Below are 23,074 nucleotides of genomic sequence, written 5' to 3' on the forward strand. Positions count from 1 at the left end.
TGATTGAATGATATAGTAGTAGTAAATAACTACAGCGTTCCGATTCCAAGTCACTGTAACAATGAAATTTTGGTCTCTGACCAATACAATCAGAGTTTAGCCGTTGATTATGACCACTGAACACCTGAACTGACTGGCCAAAATAACTAGAACTTGGGTAGAGTAGAGTTTGGTCACCGACCATATAGATCTAAGCTTAGTTACTGTATGTAATGGTCAGAGTCTTGATCACTGACCAACGCGATCACAGCTTGATCCGTGACCAGAGTAACTAAAGATTAATTGCTGACCGTGCTGATCAGGATTTAATTACTAGTCAGAGCGACTAGAGGTCATTGATGGTCGTTGACCAGAATGATCAGAGCTTGGTCACTGACCATAACAATGGAGAATATTCATATCGAGAATTTCGTAATGGAAGTTAATTTTTTTGAAATGACGGTCAAATGAAACATCGTGAAAAACGAAGTGCCATGACTACATGACACCTGACATGTAATAAATCCAAAATAGTTCAGTCAGTTGGCGCATGTCCACCTGGCCAATCAAGAACTTAGCCTGCACTCTAGTGTGTGCCCTTCTCGCTCGTCTTGCATGCCTACTTAGATATCTCAATCCGGGTATTTTTTATGCCTCGACGGCATGAGAGCTTCGTACTATCTTTCTCTCTCTCTCTCTCTTTCTTTCTCTGTCTATCCATCTATCTCTGTCTCTCTCTTTCTCTCTCTCTCTCTCTCTCTCTCTCTCTCTCTCTCTCTTTGTCTCTCTATCTCTGTTTTTCTTACTCTACTTCTCTCACCAGTTTCTGTGGCTGTCTAAAAACCAACCCTGAAAAAAACCCTTTCTTCGGTCGCGCGAGAATTCTCAGCGTGCCAGCTGTCATTGATGAGACTCCCGCCGGTCTGATCGACCGCGAAACGTTGTCCGCGCGTCTTCTGCGCCCCCCGCCCCCGCTCTAGCTCCGCCCAAACGCGCTCGGCTCCCGCGCGACCGCGTCACTGCAACGGTAAGAGGGGCCAGTCCAGCTCCGGAACGAGCAAGGGCGTCGCGACAGACCTTCCAGCGGGGACCCACGGTCCGCCGCCCATGCGACACGACACCCACATACACACCCACGCACACAGCTCACCCGAAACCATCGAGAATGTAACGCCGCCGCGTTTCATCACAACAGTCTTTAAACCCTGGGCAGTCAACGTTCCCCCTACCCACGGAAACAGACTTCGCGGCGCGCGTTAGCTCTCGGCTACATAGGCGGACACCCGGCAGCTTCACGCGTGAGCTTCCAGGTCGATGTGGCTGCGCTCAGCGTAGATAGTGACGAGCATCTCATCGCTATACGCTTGTCCGACACTAACCTCCATAGGAAAGACCCTAACGCAACTGAACTTGACCTCCGGCAACGGTTAGGACACCTGCTAATTTGATTTTTATATAGAACGAAAACGAAAAGTTTTTTCGATTTTTAAATGGAAGAAGCCTGATGATTCTCCCACGATTTGCAGTGTATTTTACCTTATCTCTGAGAACCCCCGCCTCCAACCCCGGTTAGATAGTACCCGGATCCTATGTGTTTATTTACAAACATGTGTCCGGGCCGACCGCTCGATTTTTCCAGATGTGGGGATGATGATGATGCAGACTGGCATGGTGAAAGGGAACACTGCCTACAGCAGTTACCTGGACGGTACGCGTTTTTACGCATTCCTATCCTGTTCATCCCATTGCGTTTCCTATCTTCGAGTTATGTTCTGAATCTCGTCGGAATAATAATATATTTAACCAAAATACAGAACATTGACTAATATGCTGCCAGATAGTAGCAAAACATTGAAAAACTAACCCGGCTTATAATTATTATTCCGACCAGGTCTCTCTGTTTGAGTCAAAGTGTGCGATTAGGCATGCATAGTTTCGCCAATCGGATTGGGAATCATCGAAAAGTTTGCGAATAGGTCCAATTTCCACGTAAAACTGTTGGTCGTGTATTATTCTGGGCGTTACCGGCGCACAACGCGCCAGGGGGCGTGGACACTGGCCCACGTGGTTCATTATACGCTCGCTGGCGCAAGATCATATGCGCAGAGCATCGTGTGTACACCCTGTTGCGTGGTCGATCACGTGGCTCTCTAGCTCGGGCACGTCCTATCACGTGACGCTCCAGCGCATGCACACTGCGTCACGATGAGGAGTGATTTACTGGTCCAAATGATCAGGTAAGCTTCTCAATCCCGATTGGCGAAGCTATCGATTCTGGTTTGTTGCATACTGTGTATCTGTGTTCGTATTCGACAGTCCAATATTCGACAGCGATTGACTCAAGCAGAGGTTGATTAGTTTTGACGTTTCGAACGAGGTAAGGTAACATAAGTGGCGCAAACAGGTGCAAATCGAAGTTTAGCGTTTGTATTCCGTGTTCACCTGCACTTACTTCACAGTAACTTTGAACTTTTCTGCTCTTTGACATTGTTCAGTTCGTGACTGTTCTCGTTGGGCTTATGCTAGAGCTGAACTTGCCGAGCATCGTTTTCCGATAAAGGACGGTCGAGATCGAGCCGGATGTGAACCGTTGGGCAATAGTGGATTGTTCGTACCTCGTGATTTTTTTATTTTCGAGGTCTGTGTTACCGAAGATATCATTGAGGATCGGGCTTAAGGATTAGTGTGATTAGGAATGTATAATTGCATGGATATAAATCGAGAATTATCGCAAATCAACTATGTATACGAACATTAAGACTTGCTAAACAATAATTTGTTGAAATAGAACCGCAATTTGGGTTTCTTAAGAATAACACTACTTGTTGAAAATATTTAATATTTGTATTGAACTAGATTTCATTTTAAACTTTGACTTTTGTTTATTATAAAATAGTCTTAGTATTTGAAACAGGGAAGAAGAAGATGATTAATTTATTGTTAGACTAGTTTGTTTCGTATTTATTAATTATGATGAAACAGTTATCAATTAAAATGTAAATATAGAATATTTTTCATAAAAATTACAATAGTATTGAAACTGTATGAAAATTTAGATGATTTCTAATTTCCATAAAATTTAAAGACAAATGAGTTACAAATGTAAACGTCAAGTGATAATTAATTTTAAATTATATTTAAAAGCAAGAAGATTTTAGTCATCCTTTTCTGTAATATAAACCTTGTCGAAAATCAAAAAATTATTTGGTACGAATATGTTTGAAGCTCGCTGTAACTTACAGTGTTCAAGAGATTATTTGTCATTCTATTCATTGACGATATCATTCATTCATGTTGACTACACAATAAAAAGAAAACAGCAGCTGCAAAATTCTCTCTAATTCTGAAATTCGAAATGTCATGTTTACAAACTTTGTGTCCAATTTTATTCAGTAAATTAATTAGCGTTCGCAAAATATAAAATACTTTTATAAAATATTATAAATGATAACATTATACATAATACATAATACTTAAAATATTAAATCGTACAAGAAAAAAATCAGATAGTTTCACGTGGAGCAATTTTTTATAACAAAAACAATAACATTCATAGCTTCCGGATATTTCAAAAGATATTTGATTGCTGAACATCGATCCATTTTTTATAATTGAATCAGAAAACAACATTTGAATTACAAATGTTGCGGTTGGAGTAAAATTCTGCAGCAAAATTTGGGAAAATTGACAAATATTTTTCTTGTTTGCTGTACAGGTTGTCAAAAAAGTAATGGTCACATCTAGTGAATACTCTACATTAATTATAATAATAAAAATTGTTGTTAAACTTTTTATTATTTCGAGAATGTATTAATTTATTAAGGAACTGCGTGCCAGAAATATATCGTATTTTTTTCTCGAAAATAGTTAAAGTTTTGCTGCGTTTCGAAGATTTTCAATCGGTAATTTCAGAGTGCTAACAAGTTCCGGCTGATAAAATAATTATTTTCGCAAGCAAAAAAACCATATTTATTATTGTTTACCGACAGACCTCTTTCGTCACTGCAGACCCAGATTGCGGTTTGTAAAATCCCTAACGTGCAATAAAACACGAACTGCATATTTCTTATATACGATCGATTTCCGGTACACGGTTCCTTAACAACCTTGTATCATCTCAGTGACTCAAACACGATAACGTAATAAAAAGTATTAACGCAGATTTGCATTGTTATAAATGTTTCTGCAAAGTGTGGAGAATTAACTGCAAAACGTCTGTTACTTTTACATCATTCGACAGACATCTCGCTTCAGTTACCAGTCGAAAGACCGCCGCGTCGCTTCCGCAGATACGCATCTCCGCTACGCACGTAATTCAGATCGTATATTCTGTGTCTACACGTTCATGGCTGTTACGTTTCACTAATATTAATCAAACTTGCTCGTTCCAGGCTTGGCAATAATTGAACGTTGTTTCGTTGTGCTGAACACCAAAGTCCCATTTGACTTATTTCTCCCGCGTATTGTTCTGAGGGCGTTTATTCGTTCCGTCGGCGGAATCGGTTGACCGGCGGCTCCGCCGGTAACGTCGACCGCCGTTTCCTGTTTGGTTGTGTGCTCCGCTTAGAGAAATGACAGGCTGATATTTGGCGACAATGTGGTAGGCTCGTTTAGGGTCGGATGTGCGATTTTTAGGAATAGGTTTACCTTGACGCAGGCGGTGCCGAGGTATGTGCTGACATTTTCAAAATATTAAAATGGGCAGAAAAATATTGTGCAGAATGCTTGGTGTGCTCGGTAAACGTCTCGTTTGGCCACCGCATCTTTTTGTAAGATCTAAACAGTGCTCACACGTACCCGGATCAGAGATCTTCAAAATCTGAAATCGGCGACATATCGAGAATAATCGTAACAAAATCTTTTTGAAAATCTCACCCTGTATTTACGTCTTTACTGCAACGATATTTTATCGAGGCTGATTATTTCATGTACGTTTTACTCGTAATGAATACTTAGAGGTCGTATAAAAGTCACTTCGTTTTTTTTTTAAATCGAATATGTTTTTGAATACGTTATTTAATGCAACGTCTAATCCATTAAGAAGTATCTGAATCTCCAGTATTATTTTGTGGTGATGCTGCATTGAATATAGTATTAAAGAATGGGATTTGTTTTAAAAGAATGTCTGACCAACATATGATCTCTACGATCAAACACGAGACGCCAAGTACAATGTTTGAATACCTTATTGATTTAATTTTGTTGCAGTATTAATGTAACAGTTCTAGCGTGAATTTTTTCAAATGTTTCTTACGATTATTTGTTTAGTGTTCAGACCCAATGAATCCCCTCGTTTCTAGGAGGTCCTCCTGACTTTCCAGCTTCCCAAGCATTGCCAGCTTTGTTTCTTCTCGTTCTCTGAGTTGAGTGGTAAGGTGAGTGCATAAGTTCAACCATTTTTCAAATTCGGTCGCAAGAAATTATTTTTCAGCTTGACTGTATCATAAATCTATCCTTTATTTTATAGTTTTATATCATCATAAAGGAAAATACCTTGTTCTGTTATATGATGTGTAATTCGTAAACAGTTTTTTAAAATTAACTGAAAATTTTTTTCGCTGTATCACCTATCGCCCATGATAAATGACATCCTACATGTTCTACATATGTAGGTCTGTACATATATTTGTATTGTTGTCTTCATGCGATCTTAACCGAAGGTATTTAAATCTGAAAAGCAAATTGAACACTTTAAACACTCAATGATTTTGTTCAGTGTTAATTTTGTAAATGAAATAATTCGCGTTAAAGTATTCAACATTGAAATCTAATATTTCAAAATTTTTCAGATAATTTCTTTTTTTCAAACTATTTCAAACAATTTTTTGTAATGTTTTTGTATAAGAATTGTAACTTCTTCCAATATCCTATCCAAAATGAGTAGAACTTGTGTGCTCACTTGCTACAAACAACCATATAAATCTCAAAACTCTATGTGTCCAAGCTACCCCAAATAGTGAACGATAAAGAAGCTGAAATTGAATCAAACAATTATCTGAATTTTTGTAAATTATAAATCCTCAGTATACCAATTTTCGATCCAATATGGCTGATCGAATGTCCTTAGACACTTTGGTTTATTAGCAACCCCTAAAGACGACTCGGCGTCGTTATCAGTAAAGGATTTTGACAGTGAAGGCAGCTGTGTGGTGATCCTCGTCTCGGTTCGTGTCCCAAAGACAATTCAATATGGCTGACCTCACGCATACGCGGGGAATGATCCTAAATTTGAAACCTTCAAGGCAATTTTAATAAGAAAATGACGAATGTTTGTAATCTACACCGATGATGATCGATGCCCAGGGTTTATCAAACATGCCGGCCAAATAAACTCCGTATCCCCTCCACACGTCACACACGTCCACATCATTCATCAATATCACCATGTGTGTTGTTGTTAACATTAATTTTTGGGGAAAGAGGTAACTTTTGGATTACAGTAACCGCATACGCGGTGGAAAAGTGTTTTTCTGTGTGTTCCGTCCTCGTAGACCGAAGCCATTAACTAATTACCACCGGTGTTAACAGCGAAATCTACTCTGTTGACCGTCGCGCTGCAGTGAGAACATTGAAGAACCATTCTGTTTTTACAAGAAATTTGTAATGTAAGTCGAGTAAACTTTTTCGAGAATCTCGTTGGATATCGCGGATTTCGTATCGATTGAGATCTATGGAAGCTTTGCGGATATTTGCGAGCAGTTCAATGATCAGCGGGAAATTTGAAATTACTGCAGCGTTCGATTGGTCGACGGAGACTGGATCTACACATAGACCCTCTCCACCTGTTGCCACCTCCTGCATCTAGGTTGACATTATTTTGGTATGACAACTAACAGCTCTGGTTCTCCTCCCTTCGGGCAGTGGCCACATTCCGGAAAGGCGTGCGAGCTGTTCAGATGGTTAGAAGAACAAGTATGTATCCCCGCGTGTAGATCAGATTCCACGTGTTACACCCTTTGTTTTTCTTTTTTCGTTCGTGTATCCCGGAGGACTAGCCAAGAAATTCAGTACATTAAACGAGACCTTCGAGTTGACGCCGACCTTGGTGTCCTAAGCGTTTAGAATAAACGCTGATGCTCGACAGACAGGCGCGTCCGACTTGAATGTCACGTGGCCGCCTTTTATCGTTCGGTCGAGACATATTGCTCGAGACACAGGCGTGGGCATTATTTCAATGTTTATAAGACAGTACTTACGTGTATACATTTATGTATAATTTTTCAAATAACTGACGCAAATTATTTTTAACCCTTCGAGTACCGGTGCCATTTCTTACCTGCGCCGACTTTAGGTTCTGCCATTATTACCTTCACCGCTTCTACAACGGAAACATCTGTGCGCATTTCTGTACTTGTATTCAATGTGGCTCGAACCCTCGCAAATGAGGATATCACGAGGAACCGTGAATGCGTTTGTATTAGTAAAACGTCAGTGTTGATCGGAGATGACCCCGGCACAGTACTATATGCACTGGTGCTCGGAGGATTAATTATCGTAAGTAATAAGAATAGGTTTTTTTCACGTGGAATATTATTGCAGTTAAAATATCAATGCATTTAGAGCCTTAACTACACAGTGTTCCAGAGTTTACGTTAGAGTCGGAAAAGGGCGATTCCTGAGGTGAATTGAACATACTTTTTCCTTTGCGGAAATGTTGGTTAGGATTTCGTTGACGAGTTATTAAGGAAAAACGTGAACCAATCAGAGAGCGGGTACGACTGACGTATTTCGGCACAGCCTATGCAGCGTCGCGCCTCGACAGCAAGGCGCCAGCTGTACTGATTGGTTCCTGATTGGTTCTAATTTTTTTTCGGAATAACTATTTAACGATGCTGTAAATAACATTTTCGCAAAAGAAAACAAATTTCTTCTATATCCCCTGACGAGTCTTATAATTCTGGTGCACTCTGTATTCAGTATGATTATAGTCACATTTTCTGTTCCATTATTTCTCAGTCCCTGACTGCCTCTATTTAGTAAATGTAAAATGAAAAAATATGTGTCAAATGTTGTCTATAGTATTCAGTGATAAATAATTATACACTTTACAGTTTTTTTTATTATTGTGGATTAATTCATGCAGGATCGTAAATGGTGTGATTGCAAAAGAAGATAAATATGCTGCTTTCTTAGATTGTCGATTTTAGAATTAAGAATGATAATTGTGTTAATTAGTGACACTGAAAAGGTATTAGTTTATTATTTCAAGTTATCATTTTTAATTTAATTTCAAGTGAAATTTGCCCAAGCCTGGTACAAAATTGATGTTGTTACTTGTGAATTATTCTAAACAGTTGTGAACTGTTGTTTCAGTTGCGAATTGTTGTAAACAGTTATAAACTATTGGTTCATGAGTATTTTAGAGGTCTTTGTGTCTCAATAACTATACCGGAAGTGAGTGGAAAACAGTAGATGAAGCTCGGCGCAATTAAATCGAAGATTACACGATAGAAAAGTTGAACGACACTTTAGGTCGTTGGCAAACGTTGTGACCCTGCAATTTTTTAATTTCTTAACAAATTTCAGTGGTCGAGTTTATTTTTTACACGTCTCGTACTTATTTAGGATTTTCAATCTAGATAAATTGTTATTCGAATTACTATCTTACAATCACATTTATATGTTCAATATTTTTACTTATTGACTAGAATTTTAATTCGACAGAAATTACCAATTTCAACATTGAATGTTCCTAATTATTAAATTACAAGAGTTAGAATTCAGTAATTAAAATAAATTATACTGTTATAGTGTTAAAATATGCGATCAGAATACTACAGCGAAACTTGTGCTCCTGGCAATTAATGCCGAAGTAATTAATACCAGAGCAATTATTAATTAAAAATTAAATTCAAATGTGAATCAAAGACAAAATACTCGAAACAAACTTAGAAATATAAAACACAACGAATACAATATCTTTAACATATTAAAATGAACAGGTGTAAAACACGTTTGTGAACGACCAGAAGTGTGTACCGATAAAAAAAACTATGAAATTCATAGTGAACAATTTTTTTGAACATTATTATTTAACAATAAGTACTCTTTTGAATTTACATTCGAGATTAGATCTGCGTACAAAGCATAGATATACATATTTGTCGTGCTAGTCAGTGTAACTTCGTTTAAATTGATATATACAGAGTGTCCCACCTAACGTGATCACCTCAAACATCACACCTATTATTAACAGTACCAGAAAATGAAAGTGGAAAACATAATTAGTTTGTTCAGCACGATCATTGTTCTAAATAAAAAAACTTTTTATTATATCTTCACATATTTCGAGATTTAAATGTTGCTAATATTTTTTCAAACATGACCTTATGTATTCTTTTATATTCTTATAGAGTGTAAAGACTGCACCGTTTAAAGAAATATCAATGATTTTAAAATCTCCGAAAATGTGAAATGTAAGAAAATTTGTTTGTTTATTGCAATTTTTAGTCCTTCAAACCTAGTCATAGTTTCTTCTGACGTTGCTGGATATAGTTAATAAAAGGTGAAATATTTAGGGCTCTAGAGTCAGGTGGAACACTCGGTACATACATACATATATATATATTTATATTTATATATTCATATATATACATATAACCACACTATTAATTTCAGAGTAGACTGTACCTACTATTAGTGTTTTGAGATATCCTATTGGTGTGATGTTTTTCCATTACTTTTCCTTTATTATCTTGCATAAAGAGGCTCTACACACATTTCTGTCAATGTCGTCTGGAATGTAGCTCCATCTTTCATGGAGGTCTGTGTCTTTTTTGATCGATGGTTACCGCGCGAGTTGCGAGCGCCCTTTTCAATCTTGATCTTGCATCGATGTTCGATATACATATATATATTATATATGCGATATACACTATATATATGTCTAATTTATTATCGACGTATTCTTTAGAGTACATACATATTTTCATATAATACTTAGAGTTAGTGTACGTTCTTTACTTGCGTGGTTTTTTACTCGTCTTGTGACTAACTAATCCAACGACCATAACGGAGATGCTCTATCATGATCCGGTACTCGCTTCGAACCCTCCAAATTCTATTCTTTTTTCCGTGCGTAATTCTAACACCTTGCAGTATACAAAATTCCGTAATATTTAATCAAACTTTGACCTCACGTTCGATCTATTTACTTACATTCTATCTTATTCAAATGTTCACATATTATTTATTATATGTCAATCAAGACCTCGCAAATATTTATTCAACATGTGTTCTGTAACTGACTAATCATTTCCTAAATTCTTCTCATCGTGTATAGAGTCGGTTATGTGAGCGATATGTACATACACCGTGCCAAGAAAGCTGTAGCCATCCGTGCGGGTGACGTCATCAGTGGATAGTAAAAAAAACCGCAGAATTGTTTGTAACAAAGAAAATGAAATTTGAGTCGCAAGAACGTATTCCACTCGGTAACGGGATAAAACGTTCTGGAAGAACCGTGCAGTGAAACTGAATTCTATTTTGCAAAAAGAAGTTGAAGAAATTTTTTAAAAATGATGGGGAGCAAATCTACATTCATCGATCTACTCTAAGATCGGGCTACGATCACTGGGCTAATCAGTGACCTAAGCCAGGAACTGGGTCAGTGACGTAATGATTTTAATAGGGTCTATATTCAGTGACCTAATGATTTTAACAGGGTCTATGGTCAATGAACTAGTAGCTACAGAGACTATTCTGAGCCACCTGATGACAATAGCAGAATTCGTTATTGTTGATCTAGTAACACTAGCGGACTACAGAGAATACAGTGTCAATGATTCTCGCGGGTCATTGATCCTCTTAACGGGAGGAATACGTTACCGCAAACAGACGGAATTTTAATTGTTATAAGCAAAGTTATTCTTTCAACAGCACTAACACGGATTTGCTTTCTTGGCAACTGGTACAGTCCAACAGACAGATGTATATCAACGGTCTCCCTCGCATCTAGTTACCTTCTTTTGTCTTACATATTCGTAGTTCACCTGTGACCCACGTACACGTGTCCCTGTGTGATCGTGAACACGCGTGCGTATCTGTGACACGTACGCGTATACACTTAATCAGTGACTCGCCATACACATTAACAATTACACATGATCACACACAGATACATTTATATCTCACTGCATATAATACGCGTACAAAACGCGCGCGCATAATTTACGTACACCAAAATGTCAACGAACGATTAACCCTTTTAACTAACTTTCTATGTGTCTATCTGTTCGAACTTTCTTCTCTTCGCCCTCTACTACCACATAGGTGAAGACTTCTCGTATGCAAGTAAGTCCACCACGGAGCGGGTGTATCGTAACAATAATAATAATCGTAATAATAATCATGATAATGATAACGTAATTGTGTAATATATATTATATATGCCTAATATATAATACATCACACTGCCGCTAGATTTTTGCGATAATGAGAAGACGCATATATATAGATCACAGATTGTAGGTTATATATGTGGCCATCATCAATTACAGAGCAACGCTGTATTATTTTGTGCGATACTGCTGAAAGAAGAGTTCTTCCACACCTATGCACACCTATTCTTTTTTCTTTTTTACCTTGTTTTAATCCTACCGTCTTTTCCGCTGGACTGCCAGTTGTCCTGCGAGGGGAAATTTGCTCGACACCATGTCCTGAAAGACGATCAAATGCCTCTTAAAAATCATTTTGTCAAACTTCACGCTATCCAATAAAATTAACTTCAAAGTTTCTGAAAATTAATTATGTTTTCGATTACATCAGTGTCCAGGATTATTCATGAATATGATCGGAATAAGTCAGAATAATGGTCGGGGTCTTCGAACCTCGCGGCACGTCCCTGAGTTGCGGACCAGGTTGCGACCGGGACTCTGAGCCACGCCACTTTATCGACAGTGCTTATATCCTAAAACTGAGTTTACGAGAATATTGATTTTAACAATTTAATAAAATTAAATTTATTAAAATTAACGTAAAGTCTGTCTGCTTTTGATTTTAGACGCTAACAATTTTTCCGTTGGTGTTTTTGTGTAACGTGATCATTTTTCGACCCATATAATTTTTTCATATTAAATAACAATTGTCATCGAAGTGCCAGATCGTATGGAAAATCATTCCAAAAGACATGATATGACCCCATGTAGGCATTCGACGCTTTTCGGATTCATTCAGCGATTTTCCCTCGAGGATGCAAAATCATATACGATACCGTTGCATGCGATAGGATATAGGCCTCGTAGAATCCTCGGCAAAAGTTGATCAGGTACTATACGAAGTTACCAGCAACAGCCATCTCGAGTGGCTTCGCTACAGTCCCTCCTAAAACCGTTTCTGCGTTCGGTTGGTGACCGTATTTTGTTTGCAAATGACGAACTTCACATCAGCCCCCATTTCCACCCCACCCCTTTTCTGTCAAGCTGTCAAGGTGTCCCTCTGTCACCCTTGCTTCTGATACATAGTAGAACTCTACGATCTTCCGAGCACTCTTTCAAATCTCCCAATGTGTCGCACAAATTTTCTATGTCCGAGACGTGCACTTGCAATGTCGAGTAAATATCCACACCGTATCAGTTACCGCTGCATGATGAACGTCTATGTAGCACTCTGCTAGAGGTGAGGACACACGGCCCGGTAGACGTTACTTTACTAGAATCAGATAGGAAGTCTTTGGGTACGATGGTCCTCGCCTCTACGAATTTTAGCATGATTATGGCTGTGCACGCCGCTTGGCAGTGGGGCCGTGTCATTTGGCGCCCGTTAGGCTACGTTTGTACAACGCGGAGGAGACTCGTGGTTTTAATGACCTTAGGAACGTATGTATGACCTTGACGATCTCCAGACTCGTCCGCGTTGCCACGAGCAGCACTGGGATCGGTAGCGTTCAACATGGTGTTTGTACGAGTACGCATTAGTGTCTAGATCTTGGTAGATCAACAGACGCTCCGTCCTCGATTCTTCGGCTTACCGACCCACGCGTCAATTTCCACTGACATGCTCTACTAGTCATCATTATAATCTGTCAATTAGTATTATTATAGTCTTCAGTGACATTCTGATCTTTTAGAGCTACGTGATATTTGAGACTGACCCCTTCAAGTTTGATGTTTTACTGATCATGCTTGGGCTCGCACTGCGGGACAATGTGTAAGAATAGGTCAGTTATCCAAATTTTTGATCATCTTTTGTCTCGGGGTTTTCCCGAGTCTAAAGAGTCCAGCTCACGTGACAACGTCGCATTATCTAGTCGACAACGCTGTAAATTTTAGTCCCACTGGAATCAAGCAATGCCGTAAAGCCTAGTCTGTATTGCAGATGGAAAATCTCACACGATGATTGGTCTACACTTTTACTTCGTCTATGGTTCAGCAGATGAAGGTCGTGACTTTATCAACCGCAATTGATCCCAAACTATAAAAACGAAGTGTGAAGTATTGTCCTGGTTCTTAGTGGACTGATTTTAAGAAATAATCATTTGCCAATGAGGGCTTACGACTTTACCAATCGTGTTTGAGCCAAAACTATACAGAGAAATAGAAGGGAACTTTGAAATATTATTTTAATTTTAAATAATTGACTTTAGGGGAAGTTCATTTATCAATGATAAGTTCACGCATACCGACCGTGCTTGAGATCAAAATATAAAAAGTGATGAACGAAAACAAATCATAAATTATCTGTTTAATTCTTGTAGAATTAATATTGATTTGCGTCGAGGGAACAATTATTGATAAATGATCGATAATAAATCATCGACGGTCGCTGGGTAAAAGCATCGAGGACTGGAACGTGGCTTCTTAGACTGTTGAGTCGTATAGCACTGGCCAGTGGCAGTTTAAAGTAGCGACTAGGCATTAGTCGACTAGTTAGGGTAGCTAACATGTGTAGTGGTTTGTTACAGACGACCACCATCCTCCCCCTACATTCACTCCGCCAGAACTGCCCAAGATGGTTCACGTGAGAGGTACAGGTACACCTCAATCAAAACCGTGCTACAATGTCGCAAGCTGACCTTCCTTGTTTCGATAATTCACCACGATGTACATTGTGACCAATCATAACGTGCCACGGACGACACCGGACTCATTAAACTACATTACCGATTGATACGAATCGTAACCAAAAATATGGCACACTTTTTATATACCGTATATTTATATTACGCAAATATGAACGTATATTTTTATCATTTACATTGTGAAAGTATATTTCCTTTTATTTTTAACGAAAATGTAGAGACGACATCTGGATAAAAGTTTGTTAAAAGTTGCGAAAATACAGTTTTCAGTTGTATATATTTTTTGACGGAGAACTATATAAATTAACTTTGGTTATTACTGCTCTTTTAACTAATATATTACAAAGTAGCGCTTTGTTTATTTTTCTATTGAAATATCTTATATGGAAAATTTTGAATATGTGTTTGTTGCGGATTGGTTTAAATTAGTGATACATTATTAAAAATCTTACAAAATGTATATTAAGAAGTTGACAATAGAAAATATTAGAAAATATTGTTAATAACTTTTTGAATATTCTTAATACTATTTTATGTTTTAAAAAATATAATAACGTCTTGAACTTCTTATAGCACAAGACTGTATTAACAAAGCGATGTACCTACAATTAAAGTAAATTATATGACTACGTAAAAATTATAAATATGTCGTCTATGTTAGGTGTGCTGTCTTTTGCTACGGAATGTACATCGTTACTTAGAGTTGGGCAATATTTAATGCAAGCTGTGATTAACGGTTGAAATATTTCCTGAACAATTGTTATTAATGATACAGTTTTTATTTCGTGGATAAATTAGTTACAGTACTTAAAATTAACAGAAATTTTTAATAACCAATTCAATTAATAATGTTCCATCGTTAGAATTACAGAGGTTTCTATATTTAAAAACTTATTGTTTTCGCAATCCTTTCACCTAAAATTTTGTACAATATATTTTACTCTCAATCTTAGCATAAATCTCGAAAGTGGAATTTATAAGAAAATACTGTTCTAAATGTATGTTTCAGTTACAATTTTGTTGCAGAATTATTAAAAATTGATGAAATTTCAATTAAATCACATTAGATTACATTAAAATAAATTTAATCATATTAAATATATTAGTCGATTATTGCTCAACTTATTTAACGATCAATTTTCGTTTGATCACGTATCGTATCGATCGAAATTGTTAATTTTGATTTTTTAAAAATCATTTTACTGTTGAAACAGTGCTGGGCTCCAAAGATTTTCATTTCAAACTTCTTCCAAGAGTGCTTTTTAAACGCGAACAGTTTGTCGAATCAACATTTTAAACTGTTTTCCCAAAAATCACATTTATGGCTTCATTTCCTCTGTTAAATACTTGGAGTAAATAATTACTTAATTGCTCGTAGTTCAGTAAAGCAAATAATCCAATCGATTATGTTTCTATTCTAGAAAAGTATTTTTCATTAAAGTTCGTTAAATATCTGATGAAAGTCTGTTACTAGATATTTTATTCTTTACCAGTACATTTGAAAGTAATTATTTTTTAAACTAATTCGCCATAATTTTAACATTGTTGTAGAGTATATTAAAAATGCCATCAATCATTTATATGTGTCTGATTACATTCTTGATACTGTATTATATTTATGTTTTCAAAAGATCCAGCACTGCTTAAATTAAATAACTATCAAAAAACGTTTTAACAGCAAAGAAATTGGAAAAATCAGAAAAATTTTGGAAAAACAAATTGATCATCATTATATTTGATAACTATTTTCTCCGGTTTCGACGGGTGCATGCAGCTGAAGTAGACACATTATTGTATAGTTACGTTATAATACTTTCAGTTTCTCGATTCTACTCATTTACTTACTTATGCGTTGTAGATTCTTTATTCAGTAGTTTCTTTTTCGTTTGTACAGTAATTGGTAGTAAAATGATTTTCGTTTCTATAGAATCACTAGAATCATCACTTAACTCTCTTTTTTATTGTTAAGAATCTGTTATCTCACCCCATTCTACAATTCATTGATAGCCTTAGCACTTATAATTCACTATGAATCATTTAAGAATCGCCATAAAATCTCGTAGCTTTATGACGTCATCATGGTCACTTATACAGCGTGTCTCAGCTAACTATAACTCCTCAAATATCTTGCTCATCGTTGACAATATCCAAAAATGTCAGAGTACGATATGTTTAGGTTCGAAAGAACAAATATCGTGATAAGCAGTATATTTTTTTAGAGGCCGCAATTTCGGAAATTTCACTGTTGAAATTGTTTTTTCAAATGGACCTCCATATATTTTTTTTTAACATTTTTATGGAGCATAGACAGACGAAATCAACGATCCCAATAACCATAAGTTACGATCCTGTCTGAAAGTTATCATTCAGAAAGAATTATCTCTGCATTAAATGATTAGAATTTATGGTCGATCGGTTCCTTCGATTCGTTTCTTCATGCTCTACAAGAATTTCGACGAAGAAATGTATGGTTTGAAAAAGGAAGGATCAACCATCCTGAGTTTTCAAGAAGTATGACCCAGAAAATAATATTTCTCTCATCAGTATGTTCATCTTTTCGAATGTAATCATGTCTCGCTTTGCTATTTCTTGGCATTGTCAATGGTAGGGAAGATATTAAGGGTGCCAGAGTCAGCTGGGACATCCTGTATAAACTTGTAGATTTAATTATTTCATTATTAATTACTTCATCTTAGACGAGTGGTTACACGAGTTCGCCGAGTAGCCCGAGAAATTCCGGCTACTCGAGGTACTGATATTTGACTAAGCGATAATTGGTCCTCACGATTGGTAGCGCACACCATTTTATTGGGAAAGAAATTCTAATTGAAAAGTCTAATTGTCTCCGTCACTAATTACGAGAACCGAAATTTATTGTGGTGTTCGTCTGCGTAAGTAGTGTAGCGAGAACGAATCAAAACCAGTGTTTCTCACTGCCCAATCTTGGAAGCTGCTTTTTACAAATCGACGAAATTATTGACGTTACCTTGACAAAACGACGAAATGATCAAATTCGACCATTATGAATTCAAGTTTTGGAATTCTGATCCCTGGGAAGCCACATTTTTGCAATAAAGAAAAACAGTCGCAGAAAGGTAATTTCAATTTGGAATTTTACCCGGGTTAAAATTGACCCGGCCATCGTCGTTTAATGCTAATCATTGACACGAACGGTCTGAGAAACGCTGTTTCGATGGAAACGTTTTCCAGTGATTCAGTATTTTCTATTTTTCTATGTTCTGGAGTATACACATACACACGTGTTATATACGAAGATCGTACGAACACTGTGTACGTATATGCGAACGTACATATATTTGATTTAGGATGTTTAGGGTACAGTTTTTCAGTATATATATTTATATATATTTTGTTCTCGATGTGTGTCAGTTGTACGTGTTCTATGAGTATACATTATCTATATTATATAGTACATTGATCGGTTATTATTACATGATCGTACGTTTTTTTGTGTCATTTTCTATATTATCGACTGCAAACGGATAATATACTATACATAGTTTGTAGAGAGCACGGTAGCATTCGACACATTTGTTATTACAATTTCTTTCCAATGGTAACACTAGACAGGGCACATTTCCATATTATTCTATTTCATTCGATTTTTTCGTATGTTGGTTCTTTGTTTTTTGACTTTTTTTTATATTGGTCGATTTTTTATAATTACGTATAGGTGGTGTTTCATCTGATTATCGTGACAGGTGCCTAACCGCTTGATAACTGTCCGCTGCGGACCGCTTAGCGTGCGCGTCTATAGAGATGGCCGACGTGGCAGTTGTCGCTAACTATACCATTCTTCAACAATACATGGGATTTTTTAATTTAAAAATACTCACAATGAACACGATTTCGATTTAACTTTTTATTATTATATAATTGTAATGTTATATCATGTGGCACCGTCTACATGATATATTACATGTATGTATATGCTATAGTGTACGTTACAATAGAATAATTAAGTCCAATTATATATTTGATATATTATAGTACATATTATGAATTTAATTTTGGTTTTAATATATCAATATTATAGTACATCGTATTACGATCGTAATTTATGACGAACATTATAATGCTTCAATGTGACAATTAAAATTTTATTATTACGTTACTACATACGGTATTGTGTATTTTAATTTTAATTATAAAATTACATGGAATATTTGATTATTCATGAATGTTAATGGCAGTAGTTAATTATTACGCAATAATTATCGCATTATATAATTTGAGATATTGATATATTCTTATACAATATACCGTATAGTTTGAAATATGAAACAGTCTTTTCGTTATATTAGAAATATATTAATATTAATATCTATCTATACTTGTTTATCTTTTATATTTTATTCGTTTAAAAACTATGTCCCTTAAGTTTAAATTGATTAGATTAGTAGAAAGATGTTTCACAAGATAAACAGATAAATTAAAACGATATGTTTATTTATAATATTTATTTATATTTATTCATGAAAAATGTATGCATTTTTGGAGTATAGATATAGTTCGTCGACCGTCACTGGCAACGTTGGCCATCAAGAAACAATATGGCGGCACGTGCAAGGGACAAAGTATGCGTGCCTGAAAGCATGGGGCTGTAGGCTCTTGCTGATAACAAGTATAATACGCTATAAAGGGGGGTGTGTTAGGTCACGATCAGTGTGACACTCTGTCTTAACCATTGTTGCTTTGTCTATTAGCTGCCCCGGACTAAATGTCCAGATACCGATTAATGCTGATCTATTAATTGTAGGTGAGGTCAGTCGCGATCGAGACGACCCTAACGGTGAGTTTCGAACGAACCTATTTCGCCTATCCTACATCACACTCTCTAATCAATGTTGCACCGTACGAGGATCTTAATGACTCATCCGAGTGACCAGATGTTGATTTTATTCAAATCGAAATCATCTTGATGTTAATTTTTACTGATTTAACAATCAGTCACGATTGTTTACATGGTACATTATGTATTCTCGAAAATGTCGATCCCATCGAAAAATCATTTTTAAATTAAACTTTCATGATTTTAAACGGGGTACAGTACGATATACATAGCCATTTTGTAAATGAGTACAAAGGCTATTTCAAGGTCAAGCTTTTCTTTTTCGAAAGGTAGCGTATATTTTTGGAAATACTAGTCGATGGAGCTTGTAGTTGTGTATGAAAAAATACTGAGCCACTTATGGTTGAAAATCATTTATTCACGAGATATTTTGGTATTACTAAAACGACCAACGCCATTTTGAAGTTGGAATATCAACTGAATTAATGATTTTTGGTCACAAATGGTTTAATATGTTTTTGTAGAAAATCGTACGTTACAGCGATCAGTACTTTCAAAAATATATATCTCCATTTCAACTTGACCTTCCAATGATCTTTGTGTGCTACCAAAAGCTAAGGTCAAGCAGTGCGTGCTTCGAAATCATTTAAATTTAATTTGAAACATTTTTATATGGAATCAACAGCTTTGGGAATGCCAAATGTTTGCTTTGGGCGAGGCAGCTCCGGTGATCTTGATCTTGTTACATGTTGTCAAGCTCGCTCCTTTGAGTAACTTCTAAATGGATTTTGTTGTTCCTCGTTTAACAGAATTTAACAAATATTGCAATGTTTCGTTAACATTGATCGAAAGATTTATTTAAGACATCGACGCATGTGAAAATCATGGTCACTGCAGCTGTCTTCTCTGAAGGAAACAATTACTTGGAAATATTCCAGCACCCCATCTCAACTGACCCACCCTGTGTATATTTACTCATGTTTACAAGCACGGATATGTTATGTTATCTCGACTGTATCACTTGTTTTTAATAATAAAAAAGGTTCATGGGAAGACATTGTTGTTGTTCGATCCCAAGAGACAAATATTAAGAACAAACAAGAAAATGTTAAGAGAGATTTCTTAGTTGTCATAATATTCATTGTTTTCGTACAAACGATGTTTTCCTTTGACATTTGTTTTGTATCGATAAGGTGAAAGGAGAGATTCAAGGTTACAAAGTTATGATGTTCATGTCGTATCGGTCTGAATGAACATTTCGTTGTGTTACAGCCATGAGGAACCATCGAAATTCCGTCGGGATGACCATGATGAACTCGACGAAGCAGGTAAACAAGGTGAAACCAAACGTGAACCGAGCGCCGAACGATTCCCTGACAAGTCCGAATCAACCGTACAATCAAAGGTATTTAATTACTCTTGATCAATACAAGATACGATTTCATATCCACGAGTTCAAGTGTGCGTAATTCACGAAACAGAAAGAAACACGATTAATTGTGCGGAAATAATGTTGCATAAAAGTTGGTGCGGCTGGGGCTCATTTTGCGTGTAGATCTCACCGCATAAGTTACTTAACACTTAACTGGCCGTCACGTGTGCCTATAGTCGGTCACAAAAGTCTGCATGCTTGTCATACATTGAACAGTTCTTGGCGATTGATTTAAAGACAGAAATGAAATTGTTCGCTTTTCATAGGCATAATTCAAAATCAAAATTAGTCCGGCAGTCGTTACGATTTCAAAATGGTCTAAACATTTAATATCATAAGTATACAAAAAAATGAACGATTCGATTTCGGGAAACGCAGTTTTCCTTCATACATACATTCTCTGTAGGTTTACCTAGGAGAAAATATCTGTGTTGAGTTATGCGACCCTTGAAACTGTTCAAAACTGATTTGGAACATAATAATTGATTCTAGAATGTAAACTTTTGTGACCTACTGTACTTATTCTATATGTTCACGCGTCATTGGTTAAATCAGTAATTGTCCATCGCTTTCGTCGAACATCCAGTCAATAATTCACTAATGATCCTCAGGTCTGTGATTGAAAAATTCAAATTTTAAAAATTCCGTCTTCCAAAATTCTTTGTGCTCCGATCACAAGAGTCATGAATGTTTCCTTTGCATAGAAAGCTTTTGTAATCTGTACTAAATGCAATCGTACGCATACAGGGTGTCCCAAAAATGTTTTACAATCTGGGGAAATGGGGAAAACCTGAAGTCATTTGAAGTAACTTTTTCCTTAGTGAAAATGTAATTCGTTACTTCGTTTATGAGTTATTAACGAATAAACACTGACCAATGAGAGGCGAACTCGCCTCGCGTAAGGCGGCCAATTTAATCGGCCCAACTAGACTTCATTCGCTCATTGGCTCAGTCGCCTTACCGTTCCAAAGGGAAAAGCTATTTCTAATGATCTCAGGAATCCTTCATTTTCCTCATTTCAAGTGACTTTTGGGACACCCAGCATGTTTCTGTAATATTGTACGCATTGATGACAATAAATCACAAGATCTGACAATCGCCGTACCGCATTACATGGTTAAGTGTTAAAGTATAATACGTTTCAAATTTGGAAAACACTAATCGTGCATTCAAACTTTTATAGAAAGTAATTTCTGGAAATGCAACTATACACGAATTCGATTTCTTGGATCTATAATACAGTAGAACTCCTTTTATCTGAATTCCTATATAATAATGCAATCTTTTCTTTAATGTGACGTAGAATCGTACAAAATTATAAGCATAACAAATAATGAAATTAATAGAAAAGCATACGAGTATGTAATACATATACTAAAATTGAAAACATAATTATCTTTCATTATTATGTGTTTAAAAGTTTAGAAAGAATGTTTATATATAAATAATTTATAGCATAGTACAATTTGAAAACTCATACGATCTTTGATTTTTCTTGTGAAACACAGACTTTTGAAATTTCTAATTCTTTTTTAGTTTTGCAGAACACTGAAACACATTTGCTTAATAAAAATGATAAAAGGTTGCAAAGTTCAATTGTCTGTATTTTACAAATAAATGTGGAATTAACAAAACCCCTTTTCCCTAATTTTTCACAGTCGTTTAATTTAATCGTATAAAATATAACATTGTTGCTTGAAACATTTTAGAAATGTTTTTAAAAATGTCTGATTAATTTGGGTAATCGAAGTTCTACTGTACAGATAGTTGCACAACAAGTCTTGAAACGTTCTTCGACTTTCTGTCACTCTTCTCTGTCTTCAATCTAATTATGATACTTGTCTGCCATAGTTGCACGATTAGAACTATCCGAACCCTTGATTACACAACGGTACTCTCGTAAGCTGCACAAGAAACTGCAGGTTATTGAAACTGCGAGTGATCTAACTTCTAGCAAATTACTTGTTGCCGCTCTAGAAATTATCGGGAGCTATTTACACGAAACTTCTGCATCGTACACTTTTTAATAACCTCATAGATATCTTTACAGAATTCACGTCCACCGATATTTGCTACGGACTATACAAACTTTTAATAAAGAACCTCCGATTGAACAAGTTTTGTACGTTGTCGAATGCACTAAAGTTTACTCCATAGACTCTTTTCTGACGATCTGTTTTAATGAGCATGTTACTTTCATCTTATTTATAGTGGCGGACGAGAGTCGGAGGTATCGAAAGTAGAAGCTTCGATCTTTAAAACGAGCCTAAATAGATCGTCCTGCGATTTTTTTTCGGCAAAGATATAACAAAATTAAACGTCAATATTTTATCAAAAATTTAGTGGACTAGCGTGTCGTACAATATTCAATATTTCAGTGGAAAGTAATTATTAAAGAAAACCTAATTCAGGAATGTTAAAAGTAGAGATTTCAACCTTTAAAATGAGTCCAAATAGATTGTTGTAAGATTTGTTTTTGCAAAACGGTAACGAGGTAATCGTTGACAATCTTTACACATAATTTATAGTAATTTTTATTCCTCTTTTTTCAAGGATGCACTTGATCGCCTGCAGTACACTCAGTTTAGGTTTCTACATTGTTAAAAAGATCGTGAATATTCTCAAAATATATGGAAACATGTACACTGAAGTTTCATAACAACAACTTCTGTAGTTTCTTAATAAAAAAATTTCGATAGTCAAACTTAAATATATAAGAAATATATTCAGAGTAATCGCAATATTTCAGGTGTCCTTTAACTCCAATATTATTTTAATTATCTTTATTTACTAACAATCTAACCACGTCATCTTATTCAGCAAAGTACACAGA

The 23,074-nt window shown here is 36.1% G+C and overlaps 1 protein-coding gene across 44 annotated transcripts in view; it reads left to right on the plus strand.

The window, feature by feature from the left end:
• The window catches only part of Slo (calcium-activated potassium channel slo), a 157,145-nt gene that overhangs the window by 115,393 nt on the left and 18,678 nt on the right, over window positions 1–23,074 (plus strand). For 21 of the 44 annotated variants that reach the window (XM_078185004.1, XM_078185003.1, XM_078184990.1 and 18 more), the window contains exons 14-18: window positions 6,841–6,891; window positions 11,251–11,271; window positions 13,880–13,948; window positions 18,777–18,809; window positions 20,082–20,214. In XM_078185004.1, coding sequence (XP_078041130.1) covers window positions 6,841–6,891; window positions 11,251–11,271; window positions 13,880–13,948; window positions 18,777–18,809; window positions 20,082–20,214 — 307 coding nt within the window. Of the gene's footprint in view, window positions 1–1,618; window positions 1,688–6,840; window positions 6,892–11,250; window positions 11,272–13,879; window positions 13,949–18,776; window positions 18,810–20,081; window positions 20,215–23,074 lie in introns of all 44 variants that reach the window. The other 23 variants (XM_078185019.1, XM_078185012.1, XM_078185022.1 and 20 more) reach the window with 9 other exon arrangements.

The sequence above is a fragment of the Augochlora pura genome, chromosome 7 (genome assembly GCF_028453695.1).
Source record: "Augochlora pura isolate Apur16 chromosome 7, APUR_v2.2.1, whole genome shotgun sequence".
Classification (NCBI taxonomy): domain Eukaryota; kingdom Metazoa; phylum Arthropoda; class Insecta; order Hymenoptera; family Halictidae; genus Augochlora; species Augochlora pura.